Source organism: Streptopelia decaocto (assembly GCF_964273445.1).
Source record: "Streptopelia decaocto genome assembly, chromosome: 13".
NCBI lineage: Eukaryota > Metazoa > Chordata > Aves > Columbiformes > Columbidae > Streptopelia > Streptopelia decaocto.
The window spans coordinates 8,184,296-8,202,515 of NC_138668.1; the positions used below are offsets into that span (position 1 = coordinate 8,184,296).

Genomic DNA, 18,220 nt, shown 5'->3' on the forward strand with positions numbered 1-18,220 from the left:
CCATTAAAATAAACTACAAAATAAACCTTTTATCTGTCAGTAAACACTCTTCAATCACCATGTAGCTTTAGCTGAGACTGGAGACAGCACAGTGATTTTCTGTATAGCTTCCAGAGATTACTGAAGTTATGAATTGGCACTATTTAGTTCTAATAGAAATAAATTTTCAATACAAATTCTGAAGTCTACAACTAGTTTAGATACCCACTACAGTGAAGTCTCACTTAAAAGTTGATATTCTACCCTGGTTTCTGTATAATCTACAGCCTGAAGCCAGTATTTAAAGAATAAGGAATTTTTGCCTCTTGTGAAGCCACATTGATTGGATACCAAACTGCTCAAAAGCTCCAGCTTGCACCTATTGTAAACAAGCAATACAAACACGATGTCTGTACACACAAGAAAACCTTGAAGGATTAAAGATCTAATTTGTAAACTGCATTAGTCCCTCAAGGGTGCTAGATGTGAAATTTTTGACCTTTCCAAACATCCTCAGAAGCCAAATACACAAAGTCCATGACAACTTGAGGGTTGATTTTGTTCACTTAGACTGGCATCGTGCACCAGCTGGCAACAAATGCCATGTTTGAAAACAAAGTGTGATGTGTATCTGCTGCCAAAGTAGGCACCCATACAGCAGCGGTTCTCAAGCTCGCAGAAACAGAGGCTTCCTTTTCTTTATTTTTTTCAAGCTGGGAAGCTTTTCTGCAAATACCTTTGAGTATTTTTTTTTGGTAGTTCAGCTCTAAGGCATTTGCATCAGTGACAGACATTTGAATTACAGACGCATAAAACACATAATTAAAATTCAAGTATCTGTGTTTCTCCTCAGCATGGAGATCTGATTTTGCATTACATGTGAGAAATAGCTCAAAGGTTGAATATGCAGACTACATCATAAAGATACAACTATCTGCCTTGAGCAGATTCTACAGTGATACTTCCACCAAGGAAAAAGCAGCTTTCACGTGCACAGTGACTTGCACACATATAGAACAGAGCAGACTTGGACCCAAGAAAGGTACTGATGGTAAATGAGCTTGCTAAGCAGCAGCTGTAAAAATATGGGTAAGTATTTACAGAGCATATGAACTACTGACATCCATGCTCAGTCTCTACCAAGTGCTTCTACTGACTCGCCCTGGCCAGGACCACCGGGCAGATCACCATCCACAGGTGGCTATGCAGAAAACATCCACTTTATGGAGAACTACACTAGTTCCTGGCAGATTGACATCTGCGACCCTACGACCCCCTCAGCTGCTAATATAAATACAGACTGGGACTCAGTCATGATGATTCTCATTTGAATGCTACAACAAAAGTTGTTATGTGTTGTTTTAGTCTTAATTTGTTTGGAACCAGATGCGAACATCAGCAGAGAATTTCCTCCGTATTAAGAACAAAAGATCAGCCGGTTCAGATGCCAACCTCAGGGACCTACGCTCATCCCTGTGCTCCTGCACAGACCTTCCTTATGATCTTCAGCTAATTTTACAGTCCTTTTGTTCATGACCTGGAAAACAGACCACTTCTCATTTCTGAAGGCTGTGGCAAGCGCAAATACAGCACATGCTGGGAGTCACTCAGACACCACCTTGGCACAGCTACATTAAAAAGCACAGAAAGGGCCTTATATCATGTTATTACACCATTTTCTTTATTTAAACAGCCTAGTACTAAAGGCTTAGGTGATGGCTTTCCTGACAAGAAATAATGAATTCAAATCACTAAAGGACTCCAGGAAATGGAGAGAAAACAACGATAACTTCCAAAGATTGGTGAGTTTCTTATACAAGAAACAGCCTAAAAGAAAACAGCTTATTTAGCTAAGAAAAACAGCTGGATATAGTTGCTATTTTTAAACACATCAGGATGTGGGACAAGCACACAGAAGATAATTATTTAACCTGACAAATTTGTCATATGAACAACTGAATATCAAATACTTACTAATAAATCCAGGGAGAAAATGAGATGGAGGCTCTGAACTATCATATTGATGAGGTCCAGAAACAGCTTTTAAAAGCTCAGTTAGACCAAGATGGGATTTGACTGTGCATGAAAGAGGTTCCATGACATGGATGAATGCAACTGCAGGGGACTGAACTCAATAACCTATTTCCATCCTGCATATTTGTGAAGCTATTCTCATTACTGAACTTTTTAAAATTTGCTACCCAGAAAACTGCTAATATCCAATCAGCCCTGTCTCACTCATGGATCTTTCTAAGTAAGACAACCTCAAATTCTATACTTACAAAGCTGATTACCCCTCAGTCTCCCAGCTTCTTGCTGTAACAGAGGGACACAAGCACTGGGAAGGCAATTACTCTAATGACCAAACCCTCAAGCTGCAGCCTCCATACCTATGCTGACATTCCTCATCTCCTGCGTGACCTGGACTTCCATGTTCCGGCTGTTCCGCTTTTCTCGTGCCCTCTTATTGCTCTTGGTCGTGCCATTGTATTCGCTGATGGGCTGGATGCTCTCGTTCAAGGGGGTGACGGCAGCAGAGGGCACAGATGATGTGGGAGTGTTGGACTTGGTTCCAGTGGTGCTCGGTGTGGCAGCTGCTGAGGACTGCCCAGATTCGGACATTTCATCCTGGGGACACTGTGGCAATTACAGGGTGGGGGAAGAACAGAAAGGGAAAAGCACAGCTATACATTTCAGTTTATCTCCCATTTGGTGGTGTATGGCTGCCTTAAAGCATTATGGAGAATGAGTTTTGCTCACTGTACCAGCTACATGTCCAGCGCTTGTTGGTGACACCAGGCACTGCAACCACAATGAAGCAGTGAGTTCTTGTGCTGAACTCAGCAAGCAAATCCCACTCGAGAAAGGAGCAATATCCTTTCTTTTTTACTACTAAACATGGTTCTTCACAAGTCACATCAGTATGTGATCTCTTCACCATGCATCTCGGGATAGGTGGCCTTGTCATCAGTGAAAAGCACCTGCAGCTCACACTGACCGCAGTGGAAGCTGATGGGCTTCAGCACTCGCAGTAAACCAGGCCAGCATTTCCCAAGACTGGAAGGCAACATGGATATTGCTTGGGAAGGATCTGGAGTGGCCTCTTGGAGGTCTTGGATGGTGTTATTACGGTAAGCCATCAACACAACCTGGATAGGAGAACAGCAAAGCGGTTTTGACGCTGAACTGCAGAAGCAAGGTGGATAACCGAGCTGGGATGGTCTGGCTTTGCTAGCGCAGGAGACCTGTGTCCCCACACGGCCTCCGGCAGAGGCTGGACAGGCATGGTCCAGCTTGACAACACAGCAGAAACACGTGTGGTCTCCCCACTTCCAAATGACAGGATGACAAGACCCAAGAATTCAAAAATGAGACAAATTAATGTAGGAGATGAATTCCCAGTGTGAAATGCACACCAATGGCTCTCAGTTTTACAGACATTACAGCCCCATTTCTCGTAGTATCACTCTTGAAAAACATGGGAAGCTTTCAAGGCTCTGCCAGGATTTTATACTGTGACCCTTGTTTGTCAATTAAAACAGCACAGTTTCACAGCTAGCCAATTAACATCTTGACCAATGCTGTGATCACTCCCAGACCCAAATGAGATCTCCCCATTCTTCACGGCAGCCCACTCTAATTACTGCCTGCAGGGAGATGACAAAATTAATGTCGAGTTACATGTGATAATGAGTTGCAATTGGGTGCAGTGACATTCAGCATCTGCACATCCAGGCCCAGCTTTAATCTTTACTACTTGTCTCTCCCCTCCTGTGCAAGTACTGGAAAGATCCTGATTCTGCTCAGAGGCTGCTCTGAGCCTTCCAACCTTGGAGCTGTGACGCTGCTTCACTTCACTGATCTGGAAGTCTTGTTCTCTTATTCTAATAATAACAAGCTCATAATATGACAAAAAAAAAATCAAAATGAGATGAGAGAGAAGACTGAAAAAAATGGTGAGTTAACCCTTTGCAGCCTTTTTTTTTTTTAAATCTAGAATCTTACTAAGATCTTCCTTTAATTAGACTGGCCTCTGTACACTTATCTTAAAATACCCTGTTGCACACTGCACTCTGGAAGTCAAAGGTTTTATATTGCATCCGTGCATTTATATTGGAAATTAAGATTTTTTTTAAAACGGCTTTACCATTAAATAAGATCCACATTCTGTATATAGTTTCTACATTGTCAGTCCAGACAGCACCCACATTCCCACATGGACATTCAAATCATCTCCCTGCACATTTGCTGATTTTAGCATCAAGATTGAGATGGGGACTTTTCACTTAGGCTGCTACATGTGAAAACCACACTTCCCACCTGCACCTCATATTCCTGTTTTAGGAGCTGCTTTCCTAATATGTAAAGAAAAAAAATGAAATCAGGTTTCTGAGAACAAATACAACCCAGTAAACTTTGTATTACTTCAACTGCAGTTTGCCTGCTGTGCTTTCTAATCTACAAAGGGACAAGGAGTATCAAGTGTGAAGTGCAACCATAAAACCTCTTTTCCCCAAACAAAACCCCTGTTGGATGAAAGGATTCAGAGCTGTTCTTGTACCCACTGCAAGTCTGTAAGCATAACCAGAGTCCATGAGCATCTTAGTGCTGTAAAAGAGACCCAGGTAGGTCCACCTGACATTTCTTATTCTTAGGAACTAGATGTCATTCAGAAACCCTGTATCATCAGTGTCTATAGGATGATATTGGTATCAGAGATATGCTGTAACTTCTTCTTTATTGACATAATCTGCCCCTCACCCAGAACACACCAGTGAGTAATTACCTTGGTCTTTCACTTACTCTTTGGTTATATATCTGAGTTTTATGTTTACCTAGAAAATGTACTTCATCCACCTATGCACCTACATTGGAGAAATTCCTCCCAAACATTAATACCACCAAGATGCTCCTCTTCATAGTCCAGAAGCTCTATTATAATCTTAGCTGGTATCTTCCTCCTATTGACCTGAGTGCTTCATTTATGCTAAATATTCCACTGAGTGTACAGCTCTCCTCTGCAGCGTAGGAGGCATTCTCCATAACCCAGAGCTCACCCAAGGAATACTCTCCACAAGCACCACTTACCTACAGCCATACCTGTCAACCTCCTAAACATCAAATGTGTAGTAGTGACCTCCAAAATGCATTGCAAAGGCCCAACATTCATAGCAGTCATATGTCACCATGAGAAGCCACAATTGTATGGTTATAACACTGAAAGCATAGTACATAAAAACAAAAATGTTAAGGACTTTCATCTCCAAAACATTGCATAAAATAAATGTACAACTGAATGTAAAAATAAAATAATATAATGATGGCAACTAAAACAGAAAGTAGTAATAATAAGTATACAAGGACACTTAAAATATGACTACAGTATGGCCCCATGAAGAAGGAAAACTAGTCAGAAGAGTCAGGATATACATACTGGGAAGGTGAGCCATGTGTGTGCAGTTGATGTCAGTGAAGTATCAGAGCTCTGAAGAAGAGGCGAGGAGTGCATGAGCGGGACTGCTGAGAGTTCAGTTGTGCAAAACATTTCAGAAATAGCATTGCAGTCAGAGAGTGTGCAAGAAGCTTGCAGGAGGAAAATCTCCATTCCAAATTGCAAATCTATTAAGTCGGTAAATCACACCCTTTCATTATTTATAGGTTTGCTCCAGAACACTTAGGAAATTGTCAGTAACACACTGGCCCATCCAAGTCTTCCACAGCCCAATCTCCCTAACTCCACCCCACCAGCTAACCTGAAATGCAGCACTCAAACCAGCACCAACACAAATCCCAGCACTACCTGGCAGATACACTAGGAGCAGCACACCACCGCTTCTGCACAAAGCTTTCTTCTCATCACAAGTGGATTTTTTTTGCCTGACACCACTACCAACATATCACTAAGAGACGCAGTCAGTAACCCTCTATTACCTGAGCTTGGACATCAGACTTCCAATTTATCTGGGTTCCTGTTAAATTCTCCTGCAACACAGATGCTGGGTTATCAGTGAGATCTACTCAACATCTTTCAGAAGTTCTGCGATTGAACCACTTAAAGAATTACACCTTAGCAAGTCTGTGGACGACAGATCTAACTCCAACGTCCTCCCAGCTCTTCTCTAAAAACTAACCCTGCTGCACATACCTGGCTGCTACAGAGCTCAAGGGCATGTTCACCCCACGGCGTGCAGCACTGCCTGGAGACCCCAAGGGATAAACCGCTTCCAGAACCAGAAGCTGGTTGGTCTCTGTGCATTTTGGTGGTTGTATCCTCAGCAGCAGTACTGTGCTGGCACAGCACTAGTCTGAAGAAACACACTCAAGTTCTATCTTCATGTCCACCATCCTTAATTACATCATTGCACTGTGGCATTGCTACTCCCTGACTCCAGGCAAAGCTCTCTGGAAACGACTGTAGGACCTGACTGGCATTCTGCAAGTTGCTGTGTTTCCCAAACTTCTGTGCCTCTGACACTACAGCAAGAGTTCCAAGGGTTCCAAGAACAGTCCCCACACTTACAAAGATGTTGCTTTTGGATTTCCAACTTCCATCACAGCAGAGGGCTGACCAAGTGCTAAGGTCTGTGCTGTGCAAGCCCTGGCTACTTTACTAAGGTAGTGTTAAGAAGGGAAGTTGCTGCTTTGTTTTCTGCACAAATTTTGAAATTGTCTAAATTTCTTGTGCTATGCATCAAGGAGGCCACTCCTGCAGAGTCCCTCAGGCCAAAGTACCATTAATGTAATCTGGAAACATGCAGAATGGGCACAGTAAGTTGGGTATTTTCCTTTCTTTTCTTTTTTTTTCCCCCCTCCTCTTTGCCTTTACTGCCTCAATGTGTTTCACAGGATTAGTGATTTACAACTCCTCAAAAGGAGCCCAGTCATCAGATGCGACGTATAAAAAACCTGATGTTCTACAAATTCCAGGCAGAGAGAAAGAAAACTTTATCAGACACTTTTAAAGCAGACCAGACACTCTGTGAGACGCTAGGGGACATACTGCAAGCTGCGCTGGGTAGATGCACCGCTGGCTCTCAGGCCCGTCACCAGGCATTTGTGGAACATCACTCAAAGAGAATAATTTGGTGGGGTCCTGAGCACAAAGACTTTGAGAAGTCTCCAGGTACAGCTCATGGGAAATGCGGCTCCCATGTGTAGTCTAAACTGTCAACAATCACGGTGAGCTGTCAGCTAAGAGTACAACATTTCTTTGGGCTCAGACCAGTCTCTGAATGGCAGAGCAGAGCACCACAGGCGACAGACAGAACCAGGCAGCTGCTCCAGCACGGCTGCAATGCTGCAAGTTTCCTGGCAAGCCCCAGTACAGAAGGCAGCGTGCTGGAGGTGACAAGTGTTCTGAAGCTAGACAATGCAAGTTTGGAGTAACAACTGGAGAGATGAGGAACTGAAGACCTGTAAGCACAGAGCAAGACTTGGGTATCCAGAGAGGATCAGGAGCTGTTTTTACTAAAGAGAGGAAGGCCAGAACAGTGGTCAGGCAAAAAGGACAAATGCCATAGAGCGAGCGCAACCCAATGCCTGGTCCCAGCTGAGGTGCAAAAGCACTGCTCTTATTGAGGGGGAGAGAGGGGACAGGTTCCAGCATTTTCTCTCCCAAATAAGCTAAAAAAAGTGAAAGATTCATCTTCCCTAAACCCCTAACTGCCTCCCCATACATCCCTTTCAACTTGGGGCCAGCCAAGTAAAGGAGATTATCACTGAGACAAGAAGCATGAGGAGCTGTGTCAAATCCCTTCTGCACCATATGCCAGATCTGCAAAAGAATATCCTCCCACCTACAGCACAGCTACCAAGGGAGCAGATGCACGGCAGGGAGAGGCTGCAAAGGGTTACGGACACAGATTGGTCTCCATCTTAATGAAAACATGAGATGCTATTGACAGTGGGAGAGTGGGAAACCCTTGCTCCGTGATGGTCTATAAAACCTTGTAGCTGGAGTTGGACTGCAGCTGGCCGAGGTCACTCAGGTGCCAGTGGTCCAGTGTTGGGACGATCTTGGCCCCTATCTGCCCACGTACCATGCCATCCGCGAGAGGGAACACATTCAGAGAGTTAGGACGTTCCTTCCTGCTAAAGAGAGAAACAGAGAGAGAGGGGAAATCAATCCGTTAGCCGTTTACAAGGTTCTTATAGAAAAGAAACAGCACGCTAGCTTACGTGAAACATCAGTCACCAGAAATTGAACTGCACTCCTTCCCTTCACATAGGAGCTGTATGAAACCTCAACTCCCACCCTGGTGTTGTCTACTCAGATGCATGGTATCCACTGCTAGAGCCAGACATCCTCCTGGGAGACTCTAAGAGGGAGGGGGTCAAGTGACCAAACAGGCACAACTGACTCTCCATCAGTATGGAATGCAACAGTGCAGGGACGCATCAGCCAATTTAAGTTGGTGTATTTGTGTATTTTCTGGGAAACAAAAGTACTAAGGGAAAATAAGCCACAGCAAAAATATACTCACAGAAAAAAAAAAAAAAGAAAAAAAATTAAAAAAAAAATAAAAAAAAGCTTCCACAGATCCTAAAGAAAACATCACTGCGGCAGGAAAGAGGCTTTTCAGTCAGAGTCATCAGTGTAGGACTTCTGCACATTTCACCCCCAAACCGGTTAGCTTCAACAGCAGAAATCGGAGGGTTTGGGATCACTTCCAATATTAAGAAAAATAATACTTGTACTCTCTGATCCCCTCTCCATATCCCTACTACAATGCACTCAAAATTCAGAAATCAAACAAAGGTATAAATGAATGCATCGTTCATATTGCTAGATGTCTGTAATTACTTTTTCTTCATGCTCCTCTTTCTGGCAACTGCAGGTGACTAGCTAGCTGCGGGTTTGATCCTGCATATACAACCTGGCACAGGTTTTGAGATTAAGTTCCAGTGGGAGAAAATCTAGAGCAAGCAGCGGAGGTGGAAAAGGCTGCAGCAGCACACTGCAACCGGCAGCTGGTTCTGGGCCAGAGGGTCCCAGGTTTGGTCACAGGCTGCAGGGACGGAGCACACATCCGTTTAGGAGACATCCCCAGCAGCCTCTGCTCGCTGAACTCCAGCGGCCCTGCAGAGACAAGCTAAGCTGAGCCTCTGTGTGACAGGCACCCAAAAAGGGGTTCAAGGATGGTGCTTCACCTCCTCCTACACAGGATTTCTGCTTATTGGTCTGGGGAGTGATGAAATCTGCCCTTCTGTACATCGTTGTTAGTAACAATAGACCTTCATGTGCCTTTCTTTAATGATCACCAGCACTGGCCTGATGACCACGCTTGGGAAGCATCACAACCACCTCACTCGTGACCATGGGTGAAACCCCTGCAGCAGGAGCTGCGAGCCCTAACACAGGACACTGCACCAGCCAGCTCCTTCAGGAAGGAAGGAGGTGGAATGTCTAGCAGAGGAGACAATGCTTGTGGAGAAAACCAAAATGCTCAACTTTCCCACCCTCAGCACGTCCACCCAGCACAGCGGGTCACAGCGCTGCAGTGTCACTTGTACCGAGGAGCAACCGCTGCAATAGCCAGTCTTGAACCGGCAGAACACTTAGTTAGTTCCACCTTGCTTTACAAGCTAAACAGCAAATTCTTCAACAAGGGTCTGCAGTAGCCAAAACCTGGGATCAGGATGCTCTACAAGTGACATCTTAAAGCTTATAAAACATAACAAAACTATGATTTGTTTGCCAGCATTCAAAGATGAGAACTGCTCTCCATGCAGGCTCCGGGCGCAGAGCTTGCTGTCCAGTCCGAAGTCAGAAGTGCCTTCGGAGAGCTACTAACAGTGACAAGCATTTTCTGCCCCGCTCAGAAAATTCGCATGCCTTGTACTCTATAGGAAAATAAGGGAGAAAAGATGATTTTTCAAAACATTCTGTGATGTTAAGTGTGAATGTCCAATCACAGAGGACTGATCCTGTTTTGGGACCAAATTTCTGTGTCTTCTGCTTCTGAGTACATAAGGTTCTTCTGCTGTGTTACCCCAGCAGGCTGGTGGCTCCCTCTGCCTCACCCGAATGAGCAAATCCAACACAGGTACCAGCAGACACGGGGCAAACATGCCAACGCACTCCCAGCATCACACTGTTACCACTCAACAGCAACCTCCAGAACTAGGATTAACAAAGTTAAGATGCAGCAATAGGATTTACCTTTTCCTCCACGACTGGCGATGACTGCAGTGACAAACATAACAGCCAAAACAGAGCAGCAACCGCACAAAAAGCGAGACAAGAAAACAACCATTAGAGAGCAAAGGTCATGCAAACATGCAGCCCTACAACAGACACGGTGTAGGCATGCACTGGAATCCTATAATTCACCCCACATTAAGTGTGCACCCTGCTCATCACCCCTCTTAGGGGACAGGAGACACCCCCACCCCCCAAATAGTTCTTGCACCAAGTTCTCCCAAGTGACAGGCAAACAGACTCGATGTACTTACGGTCTTATGTAAATATGCACCCCCTACACAGTCTAACACACCCAAGCACATTCACAGATGAAAATAAATCAATGCATTTGAATTTGTGTGACAGGCCATGAGAAATTACGCCTAAACCCCCCCCCCCCAGTGCACATCAGTTCACCAAGATCCACAAAGGCTGGTGTTCGCCCCCACCCAGCTGTGCAGGGACACGAAAACACTCGTGTAACCCCAGCGCTTGTGCACAAGCATTTACAAACACAGAGCTACACACGCACGCACACAAACAGTGCAAAGCTTGAAATGAAGGAAAACGTCCCATTTCCCACTGGTGGTTCCTACAAACTCAAGTCACAGCCCCACCAGAGGCTTCCACAGACATACAGCGTTTCTCTTTTTTGCTCTCCAAGGAGACTGGCAATGCCACACTTTCATAGGGTAAAAGACTAATTTCTCTAACATGAAGACACAATCCTTGATGAAAACTTAGCCCTTCATCCCAAAGAATGACAGTTAAGATGTACCTGTACAGAAATCAATGTAACTGCAACATTTGCGCTTTAAATTTTTTTCTAAGACTACAAAAGACTAGTTCTCCATACTGAACTTCTTTCCTACCACTGTCTTCGTTAAGCAAAGGCTGGTTCTTATGGAGAAATTCAGTTTCTTGGGTATAAGTAGGTCTACTGGGTGATTGATTTACAGAAAGCTTCCCTTGAAAGAACAGGGGAAAAAAGTCCTATAATGGCTAACACATTTAATTGCTATGGTTTTGCTGGTCATCACACATATAGACACACACACACAAATACTTTATTTGATGCCTCCATCCATTCTATAAGTAAACCTTTTACATGCTACCTGAGAATACCAGCAGATTTTTGCAGAAGACTCCATCAGCAGCAGTGTGACAAAGCCTAAGCTTCATAGCAGAACACATAAAGCCCCTCATCGTCAAGCCTTAGCAAACATACTCACAACTCACCCACAACCCATTACAAAAAAGCTTCAACCACAATTCACACCCACAGGGAAAGGTCCTGCTTCTGGTTTCTCTCAAATACACGCACTCAGTTTCTAAGTTCCCAGATGGGAAACATGCCATGGAGAGGTGACAGCCCTACCTTCTCACAGGTAGACTGCCCTCTGTTTGATTATTTACTCCAACTTGCTGCATCTTGGATCGTTCAATGTGTTCCACATACGTCTGGATCATCTATGAGGAGAAAAAAATCCATGAGCCAAACACATAAGGACAGACTCACTTCCTGCTTTTGTTTAATCTTCTCCAGCACCCACTTCCAATTCCCCTTGGTTTTTTGCACATATCCTTGTCTTTTCTTTTGTCTTCTAAACTGATGATGTAAATGAATGGAGTAATCTGACAGAAAATCTGACAGCAAATAGTGTTGGAAATTACTTAATCTCACAACTGAAGAGCCATGAAAAAGCGTATCCAAAAATAACGTAAGACGTCTCCTGGAGGCTCATTTGCAGTGGGAGATGAGGTAATAGGGCACTGTTCACAGAATCACACAACAGTTGAGGTTGAAAGGAACCTCCGGGGCTCCACCAGGTCCAACGTCCCTGCTCAAACAGGGCCACCTAGAGTAGGTTGCCCAGGACCATGTACAAGCAGCGTTTGAGTGTCTCCAAGGATGGAGACTCCACCACATCCTCAGACACCTGTGCCACTGCTCATCATCCTCACAATAAAGAAGTTTCTACTCATGTCCAGAGGGAGCCCCTACGATTCTGTGATTCCAGTTCATACCTGTTGCCTTCAGTCCTGTCACTGGGCACCACTGAAAAGCGCCTGGCTACATCCTCTTTACACCCTCCATTCAGATATTTTTGATGTTCCCAAAGTTCAGAAGCTCTAAACATCACTGGTATTGTAAAGCTGAATTCTCTGACATGACTTTACATCTAGGCTAAAAGTTTATTTATTTAGAAACAATGAGATGACACCCTACCTCTGTGTGACGCTGATGTAGAGCATTGTACTCTTTCTTCATTTCTGATTCACGTTCCTCCAGTCGTGAAACTACCAAGAGAAGATTCCAACCATCAGCTAACACACAACAAGATCCCCAAAGAAACTAGAAGTCTCAAAGCCTATTTTGTTAGAAATTAATTTATACCTTCTGAACAAAACAAACAGTAACAGTGCAGAATAATGCACATTGTGGGATCTGGTCTTCATTACAAACCCGATCTATGAGTATTTGCATGTTCCCAAAATGAGCAGAGCAAACAGTGCAAAAAGACCACAGGTGCAGAGCTCTTCAGCAGCAGCCTGGTGCCCCATAAATGTTCTAGTTTGACAACAATGTAAATTATCCTCTTGGATGGGCATCTCTGGCTATTTGAGAATCAGGAGTACTGGACGAAACACCCATGAATTTTGTAGGGAATCTCAGCCAATAAAACACAGCTACACATGTTAAGGAACTATTTGTAAAAATAAAGAAACAAACAAGGAAATGTGATAGTTTACATATAAGAAAAATGGGAGGTTCTATTCAGGGACAAGGAGAAACTGGAAACCAGCTTCTAAAACTACATCAATAGCCCAAATCTTGCATCTGGAGAGAGTGAACACGCCCCACAGAAGAGAAGTAATGATGCCTCTACTAAATTAGTGTGGATACAACATCTCATCCTTTAGAAGGCCCAGAATTTTATACCAAAGTAAAGGATAACCAGACATTTCAGGCTTTGTGTAAGTTATATTAAACCAAACAAAAAGTATGAAAAATATTTTCAAAGTAGCACTATATTTGTGTGGAAGGCAAAGTGTATAATCATGTCAGGTGCACGGCTTTGCTTACTCTGATCTGCATAGTTTTTGGTCTTCAGCTCCAGCTGTCGAGTCTGAAATTCAAGATGTTCCACTTGGATTTGTAGCTCTTTCTTCTCCTGCTCCAGTGCATCTTCAAACTCTATAAATTTCTGAATAGGGAAGAAGTAGAAAAAGAGGCACAGATGAGGAATAAATGTCAAATATGTTTGCCCCAGATGCAACTCTCACCAGCAACAACAAAGCGGCAGCTGTGCACAGAGTAGTGTGGACTCCTGCACAGAACATCAGGCAGAAGGAACGATTTTTACAGACACTCGTTTCATGATGAAAACACAACAGAAAAACACCTATTTTCAGGTTATTACTTCTGTAAAATGTCACTTTTGACCTGGGAGCTTTAGTCATTCTCTGCATCAGATACCAGCATGCACAGCAAAGTAACGTAAAACATGTGAAACATTCAGTTCAGCTCCACTGTACTGAACTGGTATTGAGCATTAGTCTTGGTAAGAGCTACAGTTGCAGTTGCTTTCATGAAATATGTAAACAGGGTCCTTGGAAAGCAAACTGCACCTTCAGATCGCTGAGTATGCTGAAACAAGCCTGGTTCTTTGTGGTCACCAGAGTTTTTCAGCACAAAACACTAACAAATACCCATACGCAATAATGACCCATAATCCATACTTCTGGACTCAGAAACCGAGCTGATTCCAGTAACACAAACTTGTGGGAAAATCCATAAATCTCAGAAAACATTTGCTCTGTTAACATCCTCTCCACAGCAAACCAGGTCTAAAGCACAGCATCACCACATTTACAATGGTGTAGGATACTAAAGTTGCCTCACTAGCCCCAGAACAAGTCCTACCCTGGCATTACGAACCCAGACATTTTAGTCTCTTTACATTACTCCGCAACAGCCACATCCGAGGAAACTAGAACTACAGTCATCTGCACCAACTAGTCCAGTAATTAAAATACAAACCCATCAGCAAGAGGAGGCCTGGGCCCGGAGCAGCCCTGGGTCCCGAGGGAGCAGGGGACAGAGCTGAGGTGGCTTTAATTGACCATCCGTGTGTTGATAGAACAAGAGGAACCTGCGGGAGGTCACTCGGGGCTATGAGAGCTCACAGGGGTGCTCTCTCCTGGCCCGGCCTCTTCCTATCCCTCTGGTCCCAAAATGCTCATCAAGCCGAGCTCAAACAGCCTCACCAGCACATGGACTGGCTGAAACCTCTCAAATTATGACTTCCAGGGAAGAAAAGCCTCCTCTCATCCTCCGTACTCTGCACAGGGGAAAGCGCTGCGCTCGGCAAAGAATGCTGCTCAAAAGGGCATAGCAATTTTAATTTAACGAATTACTCTAAAAGATACAGACTCTGGTGAAAATCATTTTTGACAAGATTCCTAGGGAAAATAAGGCATTTAAATGCACAGGAAGATTATTTTGTTAAATTCTGCACGTGAAACAATATGCACAGTATTTAACTGCATTCTCAGGATAAGCCATGTGCCCATTTCCTATTGCTTTTACTGGAATAATGAGAAGTGACACTGGAGCCATCATTATGTCTGTGAACTGGATCATTGCTGTGTAGACGACTGAAAGGCTACATCATTTGTTATTCTTGCAGACTTTTAAAATTGTTCAGTAAATTCAGCCGAACAATTAGTCAGTTTTCATTCCTACATACCCGTATTTATAGAAACAATTAAATGTATTTTAGCCATATCTCATTTTCCTGCACTCAAGTGCTCTGTAGTGCTTTTAATCTTTAGCTGGGCTTTTAACTTTCTTTTCCTTCCTGCCCAAATTTATTGCAACAAAGGGGTTTTTCTTCCCCCTTATGGTGGTTTTCCAGCAGTATTTTCTAGAAATACCAAAAATGCCAATACCTTTCTTCCACTATAAAGGAGTCATCTCAGAGGCTAAACATTTACATTTTAATTAAATTTTAAGACTGTACAATGTTTTGTATTTTTAAGCAAGCATTTTTTCCCAGAGATGTCAATTAAACACTGAAATCACTTAGTCACTCACAAATATTAATCAATCTGTTGTATGGATTTTGAGAAATTTATAAAGCAAACTGCTTTGTAAGTTTTCAGATTTATTCCTAAAACTTTTTACAGAATAACAATATAATTTCAGAATGAGTAAAAAGGCAAAAAAAAATCCTAACTGACACAGCTACACTGAGCAACAGTCCCAGAGAAGCAGCAGTTCAACTCGCTCCATTCAGAGGACTGATGAAGCCACACTGACAAAAGAGCTATTTTCCTGGTATAATCTCCATCTCCTCGCAGGGTTTTGCTGGAACCACTCTGTGCTAAAGCTCTATTGATGAACCCTTTTAATTACAGCCAAGGGCTTAATCCCCGTCACATCGCACTGGCTCAGCTTTCACCACCCTCCTGGCTCGAGATGCCTCCTGCTCCTGCTCCTCCATCCAAGAGAATTCCAGCCAGGCTGGGCAGCAATGAGCTTCTTAGCAGCAATAAAAATGGACTGTAAGGAAAACATTCACAGATTTCTCAACAGTAAATTAGGAAGCAAATGAAGGCACAAGCCCAATTTTATTCCCACTATGTATGTCATCTTAAATAGGATTCCTGGATTTGCTACTGCTGTTTCAGTTTAATTCAGAGGAAACATTGAAATATTAAGTCATCTACAAATATGGCTCAGTTTTCTTAATTGGTCCTGTCTATTTTGCAGCCTAAAAGTAATAAGAAACAGAAAACTATAAATCAACCATTTGGAGAAGAAAGAGACACGGAGACAATATTAAAAATTAATATTATACCAAGTATTCTCAGAGAAGAAAAGCATTTCAGATAAATGTATTGGAGTATATCCTGTCCCGTCTGCTGAAGAGATCGAACGACAACATTTGTGTGCGGGGGCCGAGGTCTCTTTAATTTCCCTGTCTCTGAAGCATCTTTCAGCTGCTCCTGCATCAGAAACCACCATCTCGCCTGAGGTTCCCGCTGTGCGCCACAAAGTCTGGAGGACTGAGAGCAGGAAAAGTCCCAGATCCAGACAGGAGGAACAGCCCCCCCGGGGGATGAGGAGGGGAGGTTTCCCTGGCAGGGCTGTCCCCATGGAAAGCTGTTCCTGACCGAGGAGCCGGCTCAGCGCAGCCCTCACTGCCGCACATCCTTCGTGGTACCGGTGAGCTCTCGGCAGGGCATCCAGGCCAGCTTTATTCTTTTCCAACAAGCCAGCAGCAGACATTTCATGCAGCATCCAGGAAAGAGCCCTACTAACCACTAGAAGCAGCAGAGATTGAAATCAACGTGCTCGGGAATATGAGCACATCCACAAACACAACTGAGCGGTGCCAGGAGTTCAGGGAAAACAGGCACTTCAGGCACGTTTCGATTACTCTTGTGAACAACAGCTTCCGGAGACAGAGATGGCAGAGGCGGCACTTTGCCCGCAGCATCGTGTTGTGCCAGAGTTCTCAATCCGGGGCTTGTGGACCACGGTGCGTGGCTGCAGATGGCCCAGGCAAGCAGCACCCACTCTGTCCTGGCTAACGCATCCCCGAGCGCACAGCAAAGCCCCACCACACAGTGCTCCCCCACCAACCCCTGCCTTCCTACGCTGCTAAAAACTCACACCAGGACAGGAGAAACAGAGAACACAAACTGAATAAAGCATCTAATTTTTTAAAAAATTATTTGTTATTAACCAGACTCACAGAGGCAGTTATGCTTTAAAACCAAGCACAGATTATTGTGTGAATGCAGTTCAGTTAACAAACATCCACAGGCATTTCACGTTTTCCATCTCCCAGGGAGATGGGGCAGGATCCCGGTCCTGCTGAAGCTGTGGGAATGTTCTCAATAGCTCGAACAGGATCAAGATTTCACCCCAACCTTTTTAATCTCCCACAGATAAACAGGTAGAGGGGACACTAACTTGAAAGTCACCTTCCACTCTGAACATTTTCTGCCTGTAATATTTTTTTAAAAGCACCAAAAGAGTTATAACAGAAAAAGAATCCTTCTGGTTTACTCTTCTTTCTTGTGTTTTTCATCTAAGTTTGTGCACACCCAATTCCACTTAAACACTGCAAAAAGATGAAGCTCCACGTCTCTGGGGGTGCTAACTAAAATCAGCAAGCCTTCAGAATGGAAAAGAACATCCGTGTGAATCAAATTCATACTTCTGGCCTCAGACATGGTACAAATTCCAATGACTTACCGAAAGCAGACACTGCAGACATTACTCTAGCTTCATTATACACTTAAATATTTAACAGGATAATAGTGGGTAACACACACAAAAAAAAGCCAAACCCAAACAGCATAGCCTTATGGTCTTTTAAAAGAAATCTTTAAATAACTGAGATACACTATTTACAAAGAACTCTGCCACAAATTAAAATGCCCAAGGTACTAAGTTTAAAAACTGAAATGCAAATTTGCTGACTGCATTCTTTTTACTTTATGCTGCCAAGAGGCAAAAAACCCCATGGTGCTGGCAAAGGATCACAAGCTTAACTTGCTGCTATGAGCTGCCCTTGATTTCAAGGGGTTTCTCATTTGCAGAGCCAGGTGCCGCAACTCATTCCATCTGATGGTTTCACTGCACAGGGCTCAGTTCCGACCCACACCTCAGTGATTTCACACCTCCCAGCCCCATCTTTCTGGAGATGCAGTAAAGGCATTCAGAAAACAGAAAGAGAAAGGACCAGATAATTCCACCAATGGTTTTTTTTTTGGATCCCACTATGACAAAGTAGATGGATACACTGGAAAAAGAAACTGCCCACACTGCCAGTAGCTCTCAATAGCAATTCCTTCCAGAGACTTATGTTTGCTTTCAAATAATAATTTCTGAATATGAACAGTTACAGTTAAGTAGTTAATCACCTCAGCAAACTGGAGTATGAAACTGCTATATATACAAATCAGTCACACGGATTTTTTTCTGCTAGCCGCTATCCCCAGATTTCAAGCAGGATAACTGGTCTGCAATAACCCAGG

At 43.6% G+C, this 18,220-nt stretch overlaps 1 protein-coding gene across 10 annotated transcripts in view; it reads right to left on the bottom strand.

Annotated features, from left to right (window-relative positions):
- MAPK8IP3 (mitogen-activated protein kinase 8 interacting protein 3) overlaps positions 1–18,220 on the bottom strand; it is a 59,195-nt gene that overhangs the window by 31,441 nt on the left and 9,534 nt on the right. For 7 of the 10 annotated variants that reach the window (XM_082064472.1, XM_082064476.1, XM_082064474.1 and 4 more), the window contains exon 1: positions 2,370–7,903. In XM_082064472.1, the coding sequence (XP_081920598.1) occupies positions 2,370–2,601 (232 nt within the window). In that variant the 5' untranslated portion in view covers positions 2,602–7,903. Of the gene's footprint in view, positions 1–2,369; positions 7,904–7,925; positions 8,071–11,540; positions 11,633–12,392; positions 12,464–13,250; positions 13,372–18,220 lie in introns of those variants that run through there. The other 3 variants (XM_082064468.1, XM_082064470.1, XM_082064469.1) reach the window with 3 other exon arrangements.